Raw genomic sequence first — 22,117 nt, forward strand, 5'->3', positions numbered from 1 at the left:
TTCATTTTTAATGTCTGCCGATTAGTGTACATTCATAGTGACCATAAAGCTATTCTGGTCTGTTTTGTTCTATTCTTGAACCACTTTCTTCATTTAGCAAACGTCACTGGCGTGGTCGCGAGTGTGAGGGACCAGAGATTAATTAATTGGAATTAGTGACTGCTTTCGGGCACGGGCGACGTGAATCATTCGCGTGAGTAGGGCAGCCCTCGCCGCTCGAAAACTTTTGGATGCTTTCCCGTCCCCGCCGTCACTCTGGGGTGGGGCTGGGAGTTGGAAGCCGGCCCCTAGAAGGTGAGAGGCGGCCGCCCGCAGAAACCAGCTCGGAGCCGCGCGGGAGACTCTCTCCGGGCGCGGGGCCACGTGGAAGCCCCAAACAGCGCAGGCTTTTGTGTGCGGGTGTGTGTTTTTCGCTTCCCCCAACTTTCGCGGGAAGCACCCGAGTGGGCGGGAACGAGGAGCTGAGTCGCGAAAAAACCCCTTTGGAGGTTGCGTGGCTTCTTCTCTGCCAGAAAGGCGCAGCGGCGGGCGAAATCGCTCCGGGTGGCCCCCCGTTTACCGCCTACCCGAGTTGGTCTCGAAAAGTTTTGAAGAGGTTTCGGAGAGGGAGGAGCAAAGAGACCCAGCGCCTGATTTCCCTCCCCCCCCCGCCTCGCCTTCGTCGGGTCGCAGATTTATTTATTTATTTATTTGCCCGTCGAAACGAAGGTTGGTGGGACGAGGGCGATGGAGCTTCCCTCGTGAACTTTCCTACCAGCCCGGACCAAAAGAAGGGAGGAAAAAGAAGAATCCCGCCCCAGAAGATGCTGACTGAAACCAAGTAATGCCAACATGTACGTTTCTGACTCGGCGGTACTTGTCCTGGCTGAAAGGAATCGCGCTTTGCTTCCCTCCTTCTTTCTTCTTCTTCTTCTTCTTCTTCTTCTTCTTCTTCTTCTTCTTCTTCTTCTTCTTCTTCTTCTTCTTCTTCTTCTTCTTCTTCTTCTTCTTCTTCTTCTTCTTCTTCTTCTTCTTCTTCTTCTTCTTCTTCTTCTTCTTCTTCTTCTTCTTCTTCTTCTTCTTCTTCTTCTTCTTCTTCTTCTTCTTCTTCTTCTTCTTCTTCTTCTTCTTCTTCTTCTTCTTCTTCTTCTTCCATTCCCTTCTTTTCCTTCAAGCCTTGCGAATCGATCTCCGTTCTCTTGTCAGCCTCTGGACAACCGAACGCGTTTGGGGTTTGTCTTACGCTTCCCTTGCGCGGTATATTCCAGCCAAAGGATTTGGTGCCCTATCGCCGCCTCTTTTCCTTCTTAGTGTTTTGACTTTCTTTTGGCTAAATGCGGATCGGTCGTTTGTGGTTTAGTGTGTCGTTAGGACAGAGCCGGTGACCCGTCTGTACAGAGAAAAAAGTAGGGCCCAAAAAGCTAACTTTAGGAAGAAGAGGTTAAAAAGAAAAGAGCCTAGTTCCGATGGAACAGACTTAGTCCAATCTTTGAAAACTGACAGCTGGATGATCACAGGGAAGTTTCTTTTGTGGTTTTTTTTTTTAAACAACCATATGAGTTCACCTGGTGGATTTAAAGTAATAGTTAGAAGGACCCATGTGTGCTTTTTCTGCATGTTTGCAATGCAGCTGGATGAGTAGTTCATAAAAGCAGTTGGTGTTTACTGCCTAGTTTCATGTCTCAGCTAAATATTATTTGGTGGTGGCATAGTTTAAAACTCCGGCTTTACCTGAGTGAAGATGTGAGTAAACTGTTGACAAATATATTACAAAGAAATACTTGCAGCCAACAAAGATGCTCTGCCTAAAAGAGGAACAGGAAACTCCTGAAAAAAAGATATTCACCACCTTTAACTTTCATGGTTCTTTGGTTGCTGCGTTGCCAGTGAGAGATCTTCTTATCTGTCTTGGGCAGAAAAGATGGCATTGAGATTTGAATGACTGTGCATTTAACTTTCCTAGCGGCTGGACTAACTTATTAGACAGAATGTGCTGTATTGCAATATTGCATAGTGACCAAAGAGGCTCATTACTTTTGCTTTGGGTTCATACTTGCTAAGTGTCAAATGAAAATACATAGTTGTGAACCAGAAAGGAAGGAATAATGGAAATCCTTTTGAAAATAAATTGTCCCATTTTATCTGTAGAATCTAGGAACTTTTAATAAAGCAAATTACCAAGAATTGTTTTCATAAACGGGTTTTCCTGTAAGAAATTTACCCCAAAGTCTGCTTGATTTGGATTAGAAATCTCTAGTTATTGAAATTAATCTTAAAAAGCAGTATTTTTATGCTATGTCCATCATACTAATCCAATTTATTTATTTAAAAGATTTATATGGCTGCCCATCTTTAACAGCATTGGGGAGCACACAACGACAATAAAACCAATAACTATAAAACAATTTTAAAACAATAAAACTATTCTGAAAAATTTGCAAGGAAACGTATAAACGGGGACATAATATTTTAAAAACTTTACTACAAATTATAAGTAACTAGAATGACACCCATTAACATGAATGTGATAATCTAAAGAGAATGTTATGGGAATACCGGCAGATATAAAATGGCATAGGTGATGTTTACACCAGTGTAAGAAAGGGTTAGGGTTAGGAGAACTAATATTGATGCTATTTTGGCCTTCTTTGTGTCTTACTGCTATGATGTGGGGAGGGGTAATTACAAGTACTAGGATAGATTAACGAAATAGTTTAAACCTGATACCTTGTTACACTTTGTGGGGAATAAACTAAATTGAAAGGTATATATGTTTCTGAGTGCATAGGATATTTAGTTGTAAATAAAATCTCATCAGTTTATTGATTGCAAGTATATTATATAGTTGACTTTGAAAATGGGACACAATACTTTAATCCATATTGTTGTGATAGTGAAATTAGATAAGATTGCATTATAATAACTATTGAACCCTTAGGCTAAAATGGAAAAAAACCATCTGTGCAACCAATACATAGCCGTCATTAAGTAATATAAGTAATTTGGTTCAGTTCCTGATTATTAATTACAAAACTTGAAGTGAAAAACTTGAAGTGAAAAACTTGAAGTGAATTTAGTTTATCATTTATGCAGTATTACTAGTAATGGTTAATATCGCATGATAATATCCTTCCATTACATCTGATTTTATTTGTTGATTTTTCACAAAGTCTACATAATTTGTGTGATATATATCACACACTTTGTATAATACCAGCAAAAAATGGTATTCAAGGGGAAATCCCTATTTGCATAGTCTCTCTTAGTTGAAACTTCATTTTTTGGTAGCAGCTGCATGAATTTTAGCAGTTCTGATGGGTAGTCATGTAAGGTCATAATTATATGAATGAAACCATGGAAACTTCTAACTCATTCTATTCATTAATCTTTCCAAAGTCAGGCTTTGTTGCATGCCATTTTAGAGAGTTGTATAGAGCTCTCTATAACAGTACGTCATGTTGATAGCACAGTAGTGCTAAACATCTCTCTAATTCCTTTCAATTTTTGTAATATGTCTGCCTTATAAATTGCTTAATCAGCAATATATGTGTATTAAAATAATGGGATTTAAGATTATTGATTCATTCATCATGATCTTCAAGGCTTCCTTTTTACTACCATTTGTAATGAACAAAAGCAAGGCTTTAAGGCGAATTGTGGCACTTTTCTAAAAGTAGTGGTAAGCCTAAATAGTGTCCTGCTAGAATATGTCTGTCTGTCTCTGTCTATCTGTCTGTCTATAGAGTTATAGATCTATTTTTATGTTAAACCAAGATATTTATTATCCATTTTTTTGTAGACTTGTTTTCCTTTTTATTGGACAGCATTTAAAATTGATCATCAAACTTCATATAAAAGAAGGAATTCTGCATGCTAGTAAACAGTAATGGGCATCTTTGAATACATTATGCTTACAAGAACCATTTCAGGCTTTATTCCTATCATTATTTTGATCATCACTGTTGACTGCTATTTTTCTGGCCTAGGCCTCCATAAATAAAACATGGGAAATCTACTAAGTCTATAGATAGAAATTTTATGTACCGGTTGAGTTTAGAATATAATTTTTTAGATTAATGGACTATGCCTTAAACCCAGCCATAATGCTAAGAGTACTCGCGCTGTTAAAAATATTAATGGAACTTGAAAATTTTCTTCCTTCCCTCCTTCCTTTCTTCCTTCTTTCCTCCCTTCCTCCCTCCCAAACGTCTTATAAGTTACAAAGCCAAAAGTACCCTGCCTTAACAATAGCATCTAAGTGAATCTCAATTTTTGCCGAGAATAATGTGAACTGTGTTTTGTCTGATTACTGAATTTATTATGTCTTATACATACCTCACACAGTTTTGCAATCTAAGAACCACAGTTGGTGCCTGCACTGGTAGCAGTTGAGAGAAGCAAAACACCTCTGACAGATATTGGTGACAGTAATAATAGCTAGTAGAAGGGTCAATCTATGGACATTGCAATACAAATCCCAAGAGATATTGCAGCAAATTGGAAGAGAAGGGATTGTGGAGAGGAATGGGGAAAAGACAAAATGGGAGTGCTGTATTTAAAATTATTGTATAATGAAAAGTTTTAAGTTACAGCCTATGGTGCACTTGGGGTTAAAAAGGTTCCAATCCAGAAAATTGTGTGTGTCTGTGTGTGTGTTTTATTTTAATAGCAAAGCTGATATATTTATTAAGGGCTACCTTACAGATACAATACATATGATTTCCAGGAACTTAGAGTAATTTTAATAGGCATATTTTTTTCAAGGTGAGAAAACATCTCTTTAAGTAGGATTGATTGAAAATGATAGCCCTCTGATATGCAAAATGGAGTCTGTATTTGCACGATTTAGCTTAGCTGAAATTTATAGCTGTGGATAATAGTACATTGACCATTTGGGGGTTTTCTGGATAGATAAGATACTTTGATTTACAAAATTAGGGTTATAGTATAGCCTATCCTTAAAATATAAAGATTTCTTCAGCCATTTTTTTCTTAGTTAGTATTTTTTAGCCTCCCCGTAGGCTATTCACTATTATACAGATATTTTAAAAAATGCTACTAAGAAACATAAAAGCAAACTTCTTCATCTAGTGAAGAATTCAGAATATGTGTGTTCATTTGTTAACCATTCATTATGGATCTCTGGTATCTCATTTTCAGAAATTTTAGCAAGGATTTATTCGCAATTGCATTGACATCCAGAACAATCATTGTGTTGGGTGCTAATCCGGTTATTTTAGTGTGTCTGGCTTTATCAAAGAGCTTTTTATATTTCAAAGAGCAACACGTGGTGTAGGATCACCATTAAGTTTAAAGTTACTGTTCATCAGAAAGCTGAGTCACTTTCTAAGTTGATAATTTAAAACTCTCTTCAACAAAGAAAAATGTGATTGATTGATTAATCAGCTACTTATTTATGAAAAATCAATAATACTATGTATATTTTAATTTTTAACTAGAATGAAGCTGATATTGTTTGTACATTTACCTTTAACAGACATAGACATTTTTCTTTCCTTTCTAAGGAATTGATGATCTGTGTAAGAAATCTCCATGCCATTATCCAGGGAAGAGCAAGTTGTATTAGAAATATAAATTCCCAGTAAAATAGCTGCTTTTGTCTGAAAAGAAAAACCAAACGGAGATACTTTCCATACACGGAAATGAATCTCAAAACGACTTCTTGTTTTACTGATGTTTTAGATTAGATCTTTCATAATTTTTGAAGGACATATGGAACTGGAGGTGACGCATCTGGAGGACATTAGGCCGCTTGTGAGAAAAGTCAGATGTTCTCAGAAGACCTAAGTGCTGCCTTTGATTTGCTTCATATTCCCTTTCTCACGTAGGCACAATTGCCATGAATCTAATGAAAACAAAAATCCTAAGGTTGATGGCTACAAATATGGGGTTAATATTAATACAGACCAATGATATTTAATAAATTAGCACTCTCTTTTTATATATTATAAAATGCAATTAATGAATAGCAGCCACTGGCCTATAGCTCCTCTATGATAATAAGGCTTTAAAACAGTTTTCCACTAAAATCAGTAAAGGCAACTTAAAAACCCTGTTGTTACATGCTGGGAATAAATATTTAAGGCTCAGATTCAGAATACAACTCTGTTTTGGAAAAGGAGGGCTGTTCAAGATGTAACTGAGTTGACCAGAAAAAAAATCTAGATGGATCAAGAGTGTGACTTCCTTTCTTTCTACATCTGTGCCACGTATGTCACCAATACACGTCCATTCATTTCCCCTTTTGATCACGTATAGCAGAAGTAGAGAACGTAGAGTCCTTTTAGATACTGATGAACTATATTTTTTATAATCCAATCAGAATACCCTTTGTTAAGTGGACTTGTAGGTACAGAATATAAAGAGGAACACAATGTCGATTCTCTTTTGATAGCAGTGTACAATTTATTTGTATCCCCAGAGACACCCATACTGCTTTCCCTGCACCAGTCAACTTTCCTTGCTATCCTAACCCCAAAGTCCCCCCCCATCTCCCCCACCAGCTGTTATCAAGGTATGCCATGCTGTGTGGTTTTTAAGACTACCTGAAAACACAGCCTAGGAATGGACAGCACATGATCTGAGATAGAATGGTGACCCATATGATCCCATTTTAAACAAATAAAGTATTGTTAGTAATGAAGAAGCTGCATAGTAACCAGGTTAGAGTGAACTGCGAAGGCAAATGACCCTTAGCTCTAATTAAATTAGTAGCATAATCATTATTATTATTATTATATAGATATTTCCATAGTAGATGCAGTGATGTGAAAGTCAGAGTAGAGCAGTTGGTCTGATATCCCAATGGAGAAAACCAAATAGTTGGCTTGGCTCTTTGGTTAGTCATAGTGCGATTCTCCTGACCTGCATGCAGTGGGGTAATTCCTATTCTAGTGATTATTGCAATAATCAGCAATTAGAGCACGTTGTCTCTGAACCAGATGTAAAAAGAAAAGGGGTAATACATTCATTTCAGCTTCCTCTTCCCTGTTGGTAATAACAATCACGCTTATTTCATGGTGATACCAATTAATGAGTAATGATGACTAGCTTTGGTTCAAGGTTCTGATTTTTGTAAATGTAATCCAATTTGTATGACATATTTAGTCTTAAGCAAATATTGCATTTACCATACTCAAAGACTGTCTATGATGTGAGGCAGAATGGTGATACATATAATCCCATTTGTAATAATATTTACATATTTATTTTCATATCCTTTTTTTGTGAAAGGTGTTGTGTCTTAGGATTCCCAGTTGTAGTGAAGGGGCATAGTTAGATCCTAGGAAGACAAGAGTCAGTGATATACAAAAGTGTTCTAATGACAGATGGATTGATCCCAAATCTTCACTGGAGGAACAGAAGAGAATTCAGGGGAGAATAGCCTAGCATCCCTGTATGCAATTTCAATATTGCAGCTAGAACAAAGTCAGTGTTTTTAATATCAGAATATCTATTTGCTTTTCCACTGTACATTACAATAAACTAGGTGAAGTTGTAAGATCCAGCAAGGCTTCCACTAATCCACTGGCTGAGGGAACACAAGTACAATTTCACCCTTGGACTCCAGCCTTGTATTGCTATTCCAGTCTTATATCCACCTTTATTGTTACATCTTCAAATCAGTGGGAAAAGATCTTGGATTGAATAAATTTGAGTATTTACTTGTTTTCAGTACCATTCAGACAACAGTACTTTAGGAGTACATTGCATGAATAGCAGTTTTATTCTGAAACATTTGGAGATCAGCAGATAACTTTCTCTGTTTTAGATAAAAAATAAATAATAGCAGTTATTTGACTAAAATAGATTGAATAAAGCAACTCTTTGAAGAAAAAGTAGGTTTGTAATCTCAGGAACATTAAAGAGATATCTTAATTTTTTCTCATTCCTTGTTCTATAGGATGTTATACAAGATTCAGCTGTGGTGCTGTCAATGGAAAAGAAAATCACATTTATTTTTTCTGTTCATACTCAGCCTTCTGTGCATACAGATTTCAGGTAAGATACCATGAATATTTCTTTAGAGAATCATTAAAAACAAGTGCTTTAGAAAACTATATATTCGTTTATGGAAGTTTTACAAATAGTATTTGAAGATAATTATATTATCATTATACTATTAAGATATTATTATTTTATTAATAAAACAAGTATAAACCTTTGCATCTTATATACCTTTGCACTTTCAGATGGATGCTTTTTACTTCATCAGTAATCCTAATTTTTCCTTGTTAATTCTTAGAATTGCATTTCACAATTTATTAAGGTATGATTTTCAGATCAGATACCAAGTAACACACGAGTGGCAGCCAATGGTGCATCATGTTGTATCTCCTAGTGCACCATACACAAGCTTGTGTGCAACTGCATAAAGTGCTAGAAATGGAATTTCACAACAGCTGTAGCAGCTGTGGGTGCTAAAGTTAATTAATATTAGGACTTTGTGTAGAAAATTCAGTGCAATAGGAATCGAACAGATGTCACACTTCATTACCACAAATATCACCTATCGATCTAATAATTATTTCTTTCAATGTGAACTACACTCACAAAAGTGTCATTTAAGAAGTTGAGTTTTGTAAAGCATTTACTGAAACTGTTGTGAATAGAAAGTATAGCTACATATGTTCTGTAGAGTAAGCAATTTTATTATACAGCTTGGCTGTGAAACACATGAAATCTATAAAAGGAGGAAAACAGATCCCCTCAAAGGAAGGAAACAAGCTGGAAATTTCCCTCCTTGGCACATCTCTGATGTTCTGATAGGAGTGGCCTTTAATTATGGCTTTGATGTTATTTTTCCTTGTCACCTTACAATATTTGTGAGTATGTGCCAATAATTCTTTGAAGGTGTGGTTATATATTTTTTTGCAAACAGAAGAATGGAGGATAATTAGGCTTCCTCTACTTTGTATATATAGTTTGGATTAGATTTGCAATTAAGTAGAGCACAATGACAAGTAAGTAACCATACTAATCTGTCTCTTCATGATTGCTATAATGATAAAGGTTATTTCTGAAAATATTGTTTTGTTTTCCTTAAACATTTTATTAAATGGTAAATTGGATTTAGTGAAAACTGGGAGGGAACATGACTTGCTCCCAGAAGCAGAAGGAAGGAATTGCTTTTGGTACAGATAAATTGCTTCTATTCAGAAGACAACAATAGCAAAAAAAAAAAAAAAAAATGCAGCACAAGGAAGAGTAGAATAAATTCAGTGGGTGGTGGATAGAAATAAACTGCTAGCAGGAGGGATATGACTGCTACTGCTGTAATAGTCCAGATAGGAGAATTCAAATAATCTTATCCCAATGACAAGACACAAGAAAACTTCAAGTCCCAATTGCTAAAACTGAAAAGAACTTTAAAAACACTTCTACACTAACATTAATTGTTTAGTTTCAGGGTCTTTAAAATGACATACAAATTTTGAGATCAATAAATAGCTATTAAAATCATGGCAAAAGCTATGTTTTTATAGATTTTCTGTAAGCTGAGAGGCTGGAGCAGATGCAACACTTGAAGGAATGTGTTCCATAACCGCCTCCTTTTAGAACCAGTGCTGGTATTCAGCCGGTTCGGACTGGTTTGGGCAAACCGGTAGTGGCAACCTACGGGTGGCCCCAGTTCTATGTCGTCCTATTTAGCCACATTTTCTAAGACATGCGCATGTGTGCAAGCCATGTGCACGAGCAAAGTACATGCGGGGAAGGCACACATGATCACGAAGCAAGCATGCACACATGCGCACTCACAGTTTTGATGTGTGGTGAACCAGTGGTAAAATCTTCTGAAACCCACCTCTGTTTAGAACCACAGATCTCTTATACCCAGGGCCGTCTTCACAAAGCTTTTCCTGCAGACCTTAACTATGGGACAGTTACTTTAATGAGGAAAAACATGCCTTTGGATGGCTAGGCCTGAAAAGCAATATGGTTTTAAAAAGTCAACTCTGCCACCTTACATTGTGTCCTATAAGCAATTGTCAAGCAGTTGCAATATTTTGGTATAGTCATCATTTGATATCCGTTCCTTGTGCTAACAGGATGCTGTACCTCTTGACAGTTCCGGATACTTCAATATATAGGGATTGTGGCAATAGTCAAAGCAGCTTGGTTAGCCACTGTTAATATTACAAAGGATTGCAATTGCGACATCAAGCGTAATTGTGAAACAGTTCCACAACCACCACATGTGACATCTTGGTGATAGCTCATGGTCAAAGAATACTTCCAAAGTGTACTTAGTCCCTTAAAAGGGAAGGAGACTTAGTCAAAACAAGCAGAACCTTCGTATTTTTACCTAGATTTTAATTTTTTTCTTCCTTCTTTAATCATCTTATCTACTTAAGAGATGCTCAAGTCCTCTAATGGCATTTGTAGATTTGGGTGCTAAGGAACTATACACCAATGCAGCAAAAAACTCCAGATGACTTCTTACCTCTATCTTCGATTGAGATAGTGAGAATACACAGGACATGGGAATACAGGGGGAAAGTAGTGAATAGTCCATCATCAGTAAGCATGTAGTTAGCTTGGGGTAATGTATGATGCTATTATCTTACTACTTTATTTTCTAAGGACAAATCAACAACAGCAACTGCTTATTGTTTTAAATCTGAATTCAGTACAAGTTTAACACTCCCTGTCTATACATCTTTCAATATCTAGGTGATGAATTTTCAAGTTTGGTTGGTATTCTGTTAGAAAGATTATGTGAAATATCTGATTATGAAAGAATACCATTGGCATGAATCATCAGTATTTTATAATTTGATCTGAACTTTAATATTTCAGAAATAGTAGCTCCTGAATTTTCATAAAATTGCTTCATGTGTACAAATGCTGCAATGCACTCAGAATCATAAATTAAGTAAAATCTACTTAAAAACAGGAAGCTATATTTTATGCAAGAATGTTTGGAAATACTAATTTAAGTAATAATGCACCTGTCTTGGGACATGAGTAATGAATGCAGTATATGTAATGAATGTTGTAAAATTTTGAACCAGCTATGAAAGGGATTTTTTTAAAAAATTGGAGTCAGGCACACTGTCTAGAGCCAGCCCTATGATTAGGCATAATAGACAGATGGATTAGAACCAGTAACTGAAGTGGGGTTAAATACCCACCTATTGCCCTCTAGATCTGTTGCACAGAGGACCTGTTTACTGTGCTTATGGCTCATGGAGCTCTAAGTAGTTTGCTACCTAATCAGAAAGATCCTCAGAGTATACTAAGGAGAGCTCAATGCAAGCCAAATGGGAAGTATGGAAGTGATCGTAACAAGGGATTACTGGATACTTCTATGGCTTGGTAATGGGTTTTTTTAAAGTTGTTATTTAAATAAAAGAAATATTTTAAAATGTTAGTTTAATAAAATGTAATGTTGTAGTGGGACTTGTTACTAAGGTATTGTACCTTCAATTTTTTTCAGCTCTGTTTAGGAAATCCTAAGGAAAGGTACTAATGATCCATTTGGAACCTGTGCATTATATCCAGAGCACTTTCCACATTGTTAAAGCAGCTATGATTTTTTTTTGTTATTGTACAGTGGTTTCAGAAACTGCTTCCATCTGTCTGATGTGTGGGCATGCACAGACATTTCTCTTCAATTTTTTTCCAACAATGAGAAGTAGTTAAGCATGCATATTCATCCAGGTAGAGCTGGGAATAGCTTTTGAACCAGGTACATAACCCAAGGGGGTGGGGGAGATGGCTGTCATTACTCTTCAGGAACATATACTTCAGCTGCACCTCTATGCATTTTGAAATCCATCTTTTGAAATATTTGAATAGCTCGATTAGCCAATCCTAACAATTTCTTCATTAATTCTTTTGAAATATCTACAAACTGTTTTATAAGTTGGACATGTCAGTATATTTTCCACAATAGGTAGGAAATATTGAATTTCCTAGCTCATCTTACATAAGTTGCATTTATTTTTGTAGTTGCAAAACCAAGAGGCCTGCTTATTAAATAGTGATAAGACAGTATCACCCACCAGGCCAGTCAGTATTTCATCAATTAAAAAAACATATCCAAAGGAGGATTTATTTGCTAAATCCATGCTAAATCCTACCCATATTAAAGACCTTCTGATGTGAAAGCTGTTCCTGTAACAAGGACATGGATTGGAAATTACACATTTTTTAATTTGCTAAGGGATTGCTTAACTTTTGAATTAATAGTCATTACTTCAAATGCAGGTAGTTCTTCAACTTATGACTATAATGGAGCCTGAGCATAATGGTTGTAAGAAGTGTCTATCAGCATGTGACCAAGCCGGTTTTACAACCTATTTTTGTGGTAGTTACTAAGGAAAGTCCAGACATAAACTCTTTCAGAAAAAAACATTGCAAATCACAATTATGTACCCTATGTTTTGGACTATAAGACGCACCGGAGTATAAAACGCACCAAGGTTTTGAAGAGGCAATTTTTTAAAAAAAGGTAGATAGAGGGAGAAAGAGGGAGAGGGAGAAAGAGAAATACAGTAGGGAGAGAGAGAGAGAGAGAGAGAGAGAGAAAGAGAGTAAGTAGGTAGGTAGGTAGATAAAGGGATAGAGAGAGAGAAAAATAGATAGATAGATAAATACGGTAGCTAGGGAGAGAGAGTGTGTAGGTATTTAGGTAGAGGGATAGAGAGAGAAATAGAAAGAGATAGAGATAAATACAGTATATAGGTAGGGAGAGGGAGAGTAGGTAGGTAGGTAGAGGGAGAGAGAGAGAGAGAGAGAAATACAGTAGATAGGTAGGGAGAGAGAGAGAGTAGGTAGGTAGAGGGAGAGAGAGAGAGAAATACAGTAGGTAGGTAGGTAGAGAGAGTATGTGTAGGTAGGTTGGTAGGTAGGGAGAGGGATAGAGAGAGAGAAATAGAAAGAAAGAGAGAGAGAGAAATACAGTAGATAGGTAGGGAGAGAGAGAGAGTAGGTAGATGTTTCCAGGTGTATTTATCCATGTGCTGGAGAAGGAAATCACTGACAAACCTTAAGACTATGTTTCTGCTGGAACAGCACTTGATCAATGTAATTGTCATCAGTTAAAGAGCTTTCCGAAAGGAAAAAAAAACTTTTTGCACTCTGCAAACCTCCAAAAAATGGCCCATTTTTTTTGCGGAAATTGGCCTCTTTTTTTCAAATAAAAGGCATGAATAGCCTTGGAAGGGCTTGCAGAATGCTCCTGGGGGGTGGGGGGGCAAAGAAAAGCAGAAAACGGGCCCATTTTTGTCAAATGGGGAAAAAGTGCGCATTATACTCCGAAAAATACGGTAATTGCAGAACACTGCAAACAGCCATAAATGTGTAGGGCCACCAAATGCTCAAAATGTTGTCACATGACTATGGGGGGAATTCAGAACAGGATTGTAAGTATGGTTTTTTGGGGGGAGAGGTCCATCATAATATTAAATGGTCATTAAACAACCAGTCGTAAGTTGAGGACTATCTATATTGTAAGTGATAAGAGATAACTAGGAATTTGCCAGGTCTCTGAAGCAGTCCAGATGCTGAATAGAGTTCACAAAATTACAAGAAAGATCAAAGTGATCTATATTGGAGACTCTAGAAAGAGAAGAGCAACAAAGATGATTAGGGGACTGGAGGCTAAAACGTATGAAGAACGGTTGCAGGAACTGAGTATGTCTAGTTTAATGAAAAGAAGGACTAGGGGAGACATGATAGCAGTGTCCAATATCTCAGGGGTTGCTACAAAGAAGAGGGAGTCAAACTATTCTCCAAGGCACATGAGGGTAGAACACGAAGCAATGGGTGGAAACTAATCAAGGAGAGAAGCAACTTAGAACTGAGGAAAAAATTCCTGACAGAATAATTAATCAGTGGAACAGCTTGCCTCCAGAAGTTGTGAATGCCCCAACACTGGAAGTCTTTAAGAAGGTGTTGGATAGCCATTTGTCTGAAACGGTATAGGGTTTCCTGCCTAGGCAGGGTGTGGACTAGAAGACCTCCAAGGTCCCTTCCAACTCTGCTATTGTATTGTATATTAGTGAGGACAACTAATCAAATATCTAAAGAAAAAAACCGTCAGGTGCTTAGACATCGGAAAACAAACAGTTTGATATAAATATGTGAAAAAGTAAGATATGCTGATTTTATTTTTTTAAGATGTGTTTGTGACTTACTTTGATGTGCCAGTTCTAGAACGAAAAAATATGCTAAGAATACTGTATTTTTCTTTATCAATTGTACTTCCTGTAAAATACTGAGCACTATTACGTTCAGCAAGACTGGTAATCTTCACTTTTCACTTTTTAAAGGAATGAAAATTGGATTTTAATAACCAATGTCTGGTCTCTTCTGCAACTTCAAAGATTTTTCTTGCTTCCATACTAGTTAATGATCACCAGTACTTTGTTTTGTAAATCAAGTTAGAGCAGTTTTCTCCAACGTGTATGTAAGCAGGAACCAAAGCTCCAAAAAGTCTTAGCCAGAAAGGTCCATGACTGAGACATCTGACTTGTGCTCCAAAAAACAGGATACCATTTTGCAAAAGGCTAATTAGAAATAAGCAGCTCTCTAGATGAAATAAGCTGTAAGTTAGTAGGAGTCGAAAGAGTTGCTGCTGACTGTGGAAAAAAAACATTGTGACAGGGAATCTCCTGTTTCATCTAGAGAGCTGCATATTTCCTTCATTAAAACTGACTAATCTTTATTTTTGTCACTCTAATTGGGAAACTGCTTGCTTTCGAAAGAGGAAAAATCTAAAACATACCGTAGAAGAAGCCTTCGATTTATGACAAAGTGTTAGTCCCACCTTTTCCTGCTTCATCCACCCACAAGGAAAATAAAAGCATAATAATTAACCTTAAATAAATGAATAAAACATGACTAAGTTTAAAGGAATGAGAGATTCAGTGGGTGTACCTTAAACATATGCTGATATGATCTCAGCACAATTAATAAAATAAAATGTAGCATCTCCAATGAGATAGTAGGTAAACACATTCTCTAACTGGAATAACAACTTTATAGAAAGTTAATCATGTGTTACAAAGCAAATATATGAACATGAGACGTAATATAAAATGTGGCCCTTTGCTGAAGATATAAAAAATAATAAATACAATACAATACAATACAATAGCAGAGTTGGAAGGGACCTTGGAGGTCTTCTAGTCCAACCCCCTGCCTAGGCAGGAAACCCTATACCATTTCAGACAAATGGCTATCCAACATCTTCTTAAAGACTTCCAGTCTTGGGGCATTCACAACTTCTGGAGGCAAGCTGTTCCACTGCTTAATTGTTCTCACTGTCAGGAAATTTCTCCTCAGTTCTAAGTTGCTTCTCTCCTTGATTAGTTTCCACCCATTGCTTCTTGTTCTACCCTTAGGTGCCTAGGAGAATAGTTGGACTCCCTCTTCTTTGTGGCAACCCCTGAGATATTGGAACACTGCTATCATGTCTCCCCTAGTCCTTCTTTCTATTAAACTAGACATACCCAGTTCCTGCAACCGTTCTTCATATGTTTTAGTCTCCAGTCCCCTAATCATCTTTGTTGCTCTTCTCTGCACTCTTTCTAGAGTCTCCACATCTTTTTTACATTGTGGCAAACAAAACTGAATGCAGTATTCCAAGTGTGGCCTTACCAAGGCATTATAAAGTGGTATTAACACTTCACGTGATCTTGATTCTATCCCTGTGTTTATGCAGCCTAGAACTGTGTTGGCTTTTTTGGCAGTTGCTGCACACTGCTGGCTCATATTTAAATGGTTGTCCACTAGATCCCTCTCAGAGGTACTACTATTGAGCAAGGTTCCACCTATACTGTACCTGTGCATTTTGTTTTTCTTGCCTAAATGTAGAACCATACTTTTTTAAATGGTTGAAACAATACTTTTATTGAGATATTTTGCATGAGGTACTTATTTCATTATACTTTCAATTATGTGTCCACCATCTTGACTTATTTCTAAAAATAATAAATGTGGGATATCAATAAATCAAATAATAAAAATATAAGGAGGAGGGTAATTGCACTGTAGCTCATTCTGCTGTAGGCAGGACAGTAGATTATTCTTGACTGTTTATTGTCAACTTCTGGTGATTATCCTTGTACTTGGGATCAGGGAATACTTGTGTGCGCTTGTCTTCAGAGTCCAACAAGAACTTATCTATTCTACAAATATCTTCTTATATAGTGAAATGGGCAGTGAAATAAACCAAGAGGGTATGGCTAGCTGATGAGAGCTAAATAGCTCGAAATGGATCTATACTAGTCTCCCTTTATTTTATCAGCACAAATACAACACAAATATAAAAAGGCAACTTTAAAAATAAAAATATGGGTTTCTGCCTGGATGGTTTTCTGTGATGAGCCGAAAGGACAGAAAGAGGGAGGAGTGAGCTCCCTCCCATATTAGGTCATACCAGGGGTTGTAACACAAACATATATATATATACATACATACATACATACATACATACATACATACATACATACATACATACACTGTACATATACATACACATACACATACACACACACACACGCTATATATATTAAGAGAAGTATTTTATCTTAAGATATTGATATCCTGTAAATGATACTTACCTTGCAACTTAATAGGTATCTATTGCAATTGATATCTAACCCTCTACATTGATCAAAGTTACACAATATACATTCCATCCAGGTTCTATAATAAAAAATAGCCCTGCTGTTTCAGGTTCGAATCCCAGTAAGGGTATGGCTAGCTGATGACAGCTAAATAGCTCGAAATGGATCTATACTAGTCTCCCTTTATTTTATCAGCACAAATACAACATACATATATATATATATATATATATATATATATATATATATATATATATATATATATATATATATATATATATATATATATATATATATATATATATATATATATATATATATATATATATATATATATATATATATTATATATATATATATATATATATATATATATATATATATATATATATATATATATATATATATATATATATATATAATTTATGTCAAGATATGAGCTGCAAGAAATAACTATGTCAGGCACACTTTTAAGTATTAAAATATTTTACATATTTTCACAAAATCATTATTTGTAAACAAATATTAGAATGTAGTGTGTGTAAAACATTCTGTATTATGAAGGAGTGTTCTGGACAATGCTAAAACATCCTATTGTTCCTTTGAATTATTCTGATATGGTTGTTCCAGATGGTCCCAGGAATTTTCCAAGCAGGAAGTAATTTGTAATACTGCAGATGAAGACTGGGCATAAAATGCACCCAAAGCTTTTTACATGCTTAATTCATTATGGTTCGTTGCACAGCTAGCTAGATGTTCAGACTGGATTTGGCATTTTTTGTCCACCTGTTGAGGCCTTCCAAAGGATCTGGTGCAGGCAGATGTGGGTGTTTGATGTAAGCTGTTAATAGCAAAGCCTCCAGTTGACTGATGGAGATTTTATCAATGCCAATGGTGTTCAAATGGTGTTCCAATTGTTTTGGGATTGCATCCAAGGTTGGTACTACCTTTGCTTTATTTTGCCACAATCTTTCTATTTTTTCTATTTTTATTTGCAGATCTTTGCATTTTGTTATTTGCTCCAGTTCTTTCTCTTCTATTTGGTCATCTTCAGGTACTGCCATATCTACTATCCAGACTTTTTAAAATCCTTCTTATCAACTATTGTTAAGTCTTTTTGTGGCAAGTACCTGTGTATATGAATTTTAAAGTCCCAGGGCACTTTAGTTTCTTCATTTTTTATTACTATCTCTATTTTATGGTCCCAGCAGTTTCTTGCTTGCTTGGAGGCAAATATTATTTCTTGCAATTCTTCCAATGCACCATTGTTGCTACTTTGCCATGCCGTCCTTTCTAGTCAGTCTGTGTGATCTTCTTGCAGCAGCTAACCAGGTGATTCACTGTTTTTGCAGCTTCTTTGCAGAGATGGCATTTGCTATCTGTTGCTGTCTTGTCAATTGTGGCTTTGTATGCATCTGTTCTTAAGGCTTGGTCTTGTGCAATCAGAATTAGCCCCTCTGTCTCTTTCTTCAACTTTCCTGCTCTTAGCCATTGCCAGGTCTTGTTATTATGCTTTCCCTGATATATTTTTTAATGTACTGGCCATGTAGTAGTTTGTCTTCCCATGCCTCCATTCTGTTCTTTAGTTGGTCTTTCTTGTAGGCAAGTTTAGTCTCTCCAGTTGTCAATAAGCCTTCCTGGGATATTAGTCTTCTCCACTATCCTACAGATAGTGAATCCAATGTACTTGCAATAAAGCCACTTATTTGCCTTGGTAGAAGAGTCTGTGACTAGGGCAGGGGTCAGCAACCTGCAGCTCTGGGGCTGCATATGGCCCTTTCATCCTTCTGCTGTGGCTCCCTGTCGCTCAAAATATGCGTCACAACCCCCAATATGTGATACCTGCCATCATGCGATTTATTGAGCTTTTCAACCCCAGGTAGGCCAACTATGGATAAATCCAAGAGAAGAAAAGTTTCAGAAGAAAATAGAACATTTAATTTAACTATATGTGCTAGTTCTGTGGTCGCTCAGGAAATAGTCAGGCACGGGAGGGATTTTGTGACTTTTGTGTTTTCTTTTTTGTGGGAAACAGGTCCAAATGGAAGATTGCCCACCACTGGACTAGGGCATATGTAACTGAGCAGATTCCGCTGATCTAGGAATGAGTACAACGGATGCCCTCCTCACCATGACTGCCACCTAATACTTGAACAGGAATAGTGAATCTAAGAGGACCTCCAAATTGTGCACAGGCGTGTACTGGAGTGTTGCCACCCCATCTAGCACCAAATTTCAACACACACATAGAGATAAGCAACATTTAATTTGAAACATATAATAAATGATAAAAAGACCAGAACATCTACTTGCTAGCAATCAACACCCAGATAAGCAAGAATTAACATTAGACACAACAAGCAGTAAACAATACTCTAAGTAAGGAAATACCAACTCAGACAAATAATCAAGGAACTACCGAAAAAACAACACCCCCCTCAACACTGAGAAGGTAATGTACTGTATATAAACAGAGAACAAACCCCATGCATTTCTAGCACTGAAGAGATTACCTAGTTAAGTAATGAAACATCTGCAAGGAAACAACCAAACTCAGAGAGCACCAAAGACTCCACTGTTGAAACTCCTGAGTTTCATATATTGTCTTCCATTAATTAACTTTCTACATATCTTCCCTTCCATCCAAGTAAGCTTCAAGTGATAAATTCAATAGATTAGAAGTTAATGTTGCTACCTATCCATTCAGATATAATATGGGAGGGAGGCAGTATTTTCCTGACATGATTTTTTTTTTCACATTGTGATAAAAGATTTACTGTCACCTTTACATAATTTACATAATTCAGGTACTCCTCGACTTACAACCACAACTGAACCCAAAGTTTCTGCTGCTCAGTGAGACATTAGTTAAGTGAGTTTTTCCCCATTTTACAACCGTTCTTGATGCAGTTGTTAAGTGAATCACAGAGGTTCTTAAGTTAATAACCCAGTTGTTAAGTGAATCTGGCTTCCCTATCGAATTTGCTTGTCAGAAGATCACAAAAGATGATCACATGACCCAGGGACATCGCAACCGTCATAAATATGAACCAGTTGCCAAGCATCTGAATTCTGATCGTGTGACCATGGGGATGTGTTGGTTGTAAGTGTGAAAAAAGCTCATGTCATTCTTTCAGTTTCGCTGTAACTGAATAGTCAGTCAAGGAATTGTTGTAAGTCATGGACAACCTGTATATTGCTGCTATTTATTATACAGGCCAAATTCCAAACTCAGATATATTTAATGTATTTAGCAGAAAGCAAAACATATTCTAGAGAAAACAGATGTATAATAATTCAGCAGTTTTGACTTTTAAATGGATGTACACATTTCCTAGACTAAACAGAATTTGCTCTAAAGGTTGTATAATCTGATTAAGGCTTAAAATAATTCTAATCCTAATGCGTAGAAAGTCTTAATTTTGTTCTGAATCAGTATTACAAATTATATAAAACAATAATTTTAGTGTGCCTTTAATTTTCAGGTATCATAAATACGTTAGCTGCGCATTATACTGCGAAAAATTTTGCATTCCCCTTTTTCTTCATTAAATATTATTATTCTCCTCCAGTTTTTGGAACACAATAACAAAGTGGAGTTATTACTGTTATCTTTTTCCTCCAGTATACAATTATTGGCAAAATAATCTGTTTTTCTTTTCCTCAGAGGACTGTGATGCAAAGAACTCCAAAGACCCCTGTGCCCCATTGGCTTCAGGCCAGCAGGGTGGAAGTGAAAGGGACAAGTTTCTTGCACCTTTGCTTCAATTCCCTGTTTTGTTTTGTTTTTTGTTTTAATTTAAAGGAGAAAAGCATCTTATCAGGAAGGGAGAATAGGACTCTCTCCTAAATTAATAATATGAATTTTAAGTGAACACCATACTATGTTTACTAATTGATATATAAGGACATATAATGGTACAACTAAAAAGTGGAATTCGCTGCTTTATGGCCGATTTGTTAGGAAATAGAAGAAAAGAAACTGCAGGAATTGTTTGCACAGACTAATTGGATGGCAGTGTGCCTGGCTTATGGATGGGTATTTCTGTGTTTTAATCATACCCTGTTTCCCTGAAAATAAGACCTCCCCGGATAATAAGCCCAACCAGGTTTTTGAGCGCATACGTTAAAATAAGCTCTCCCCAAAAATAAGCCCTTCCCCAAAAATATTGCAACACAGCAGCAGCCATGAGGTGACCACACTCGCTGTCTCCTACACCTAAAAATTATACGTCCTCCCCAAAAATAAGGCCAAGTGCTTATTTCGGGAGGTCAAGAGAAAATAAGACCCTGTGTTATTTTTGGGAAATCACGGTATATATGATATACAATGCACACACACATGCACAAACACACACACTTACATTTTGGAAGTGACATTTTTAATGTGAAAATATAGTGCCTAGCCTTTCTGTTTCCTTACCACCTTCCACTCCAACACTTCTAAAGAATGTGTGGGTTGTAATTCCAAACTCTTCATCTTTAAAAGAATTTCCTTTAGATCTAAGAATTCTTTCTAAGCAATTATCATGTGACAGAATGATTAAACAGGAAATGGTTCTCTAGCATGTGGAAAATATGAGATAGCAAAACTACTCTGAGATATGGTTTTCTTAAATTGTAAGGACAGGTTTTATGCCAACCCATAATCCTGCTGAATTAGTTTATTGCTTGTACTAACAAGCAGTAAAGACTGTGCAAATAAATAATTAGATAAGTTTTATAAAGTAGCAGGTGCAGTTTTACAAATAAAAATAAGAACATTAAACATGCCCCAATTAATACCGGTTAATACTTGTTGGCTACATTTACCAGGCCTATAATATTTTACCCAAATATTTTGTCACTTAATTTTAATTTACTTTTTACTTGATGGGGTAATTTTCAACAACAATGATATTCATGGCAGAATTGCAAGGAGAAAGCCACTACTCCCCAAAAAGAACATCACTACCTGTCCACAGTTTGCAAAAGACAATGTGGGTAAGCCAGAAGGATATTGGAAGACTGTTCTGTGGATAAATGAAACCAAAATTAACCTTTTTTTGTTTTTTAAAAAGCATTGTATTTGCTGAAAAGCAAAGATTGCATTGCAGCATAAGAACCTTATCCTATTTGTGAAACATGGTAGTGGCAGTCTTATGGTTTGGGCCAGCAGTGAAATTCTCTGAAATCTGCTACCAGTTTGTTGAGTCTGCTACCGAGAGCGCACTGTGTGTGTGTGTGTGTGTGTGTGTGTGTGTGTGTGCCTGAGGCACGCCTGTGCAGCGCTAAAAAAGGAACACTTTGAAGCCTTCCGAGTCTGCAAGGATAAGTAGAACAGCGGGGGGAAGGGAATCCGCTGTGCCACCTGATTTAGATTAGCTAGAAAGCAGGAAATCCTAGCTAATATAAATCGCACGTCACAGCTGATTGTCAGAAATACCCAAACCGATAGCATTTTTTATTACTGGTTTGGGTGAACTGGTAGCATTTCATCCCTGGCTTGGGCTCGCTTTGCTATCTCCAGACCAAGACAGCTTGCCATCATTAATAGA

At 36.6% G+C, this 22,117-nt stretch overlaps 1 protein-coding gene across 5 annotated transcripts in view; it reads left to right on the forward strand.

The window, feature by feature from the left end:
* The first annotated feature begins 338 nt into the window (after positions 1-338).
* ADGRG6 (adhesion G protein-coupled receptor G6) overlaps positions 339-22,117 on the forward strand; it is a 105,840-nt gene continuing 84,061 nt past the window's right edge. For 4 of the 5 annotated variants that reach the window (XM_081942645.1, XM_081942646.1, XM_081942647.1 and 1 more), the window contains exons 1-2: positions 339-833; positions 7,904-8,001. In XM_081942645.1, the coding sequence (XP_081798771.1) occupies positions 832-833; positions 7,904-8,001 (100 nt within the window). In that variant the 5' untranslated portion in view covers positions 339-831. Of the gene's footprint in view, positions 834-7,903; positions 8,002-22,117 lie in introns of those variants that run through there. The other variant, XM_081942648.1, reaches the window with a different exon arrangement.

The sequence above is a fragment of the Natrix helvetica genome (genome assembly GCF_964273705.1).
Source record: "Natrix helvetica genome assembly, chromosome: 2".
NCBI lineage: Eukaryota > Metazoa > Chordata > Lepidosauria > Squamata > Natricidae > Natrix > Natrix helvetica.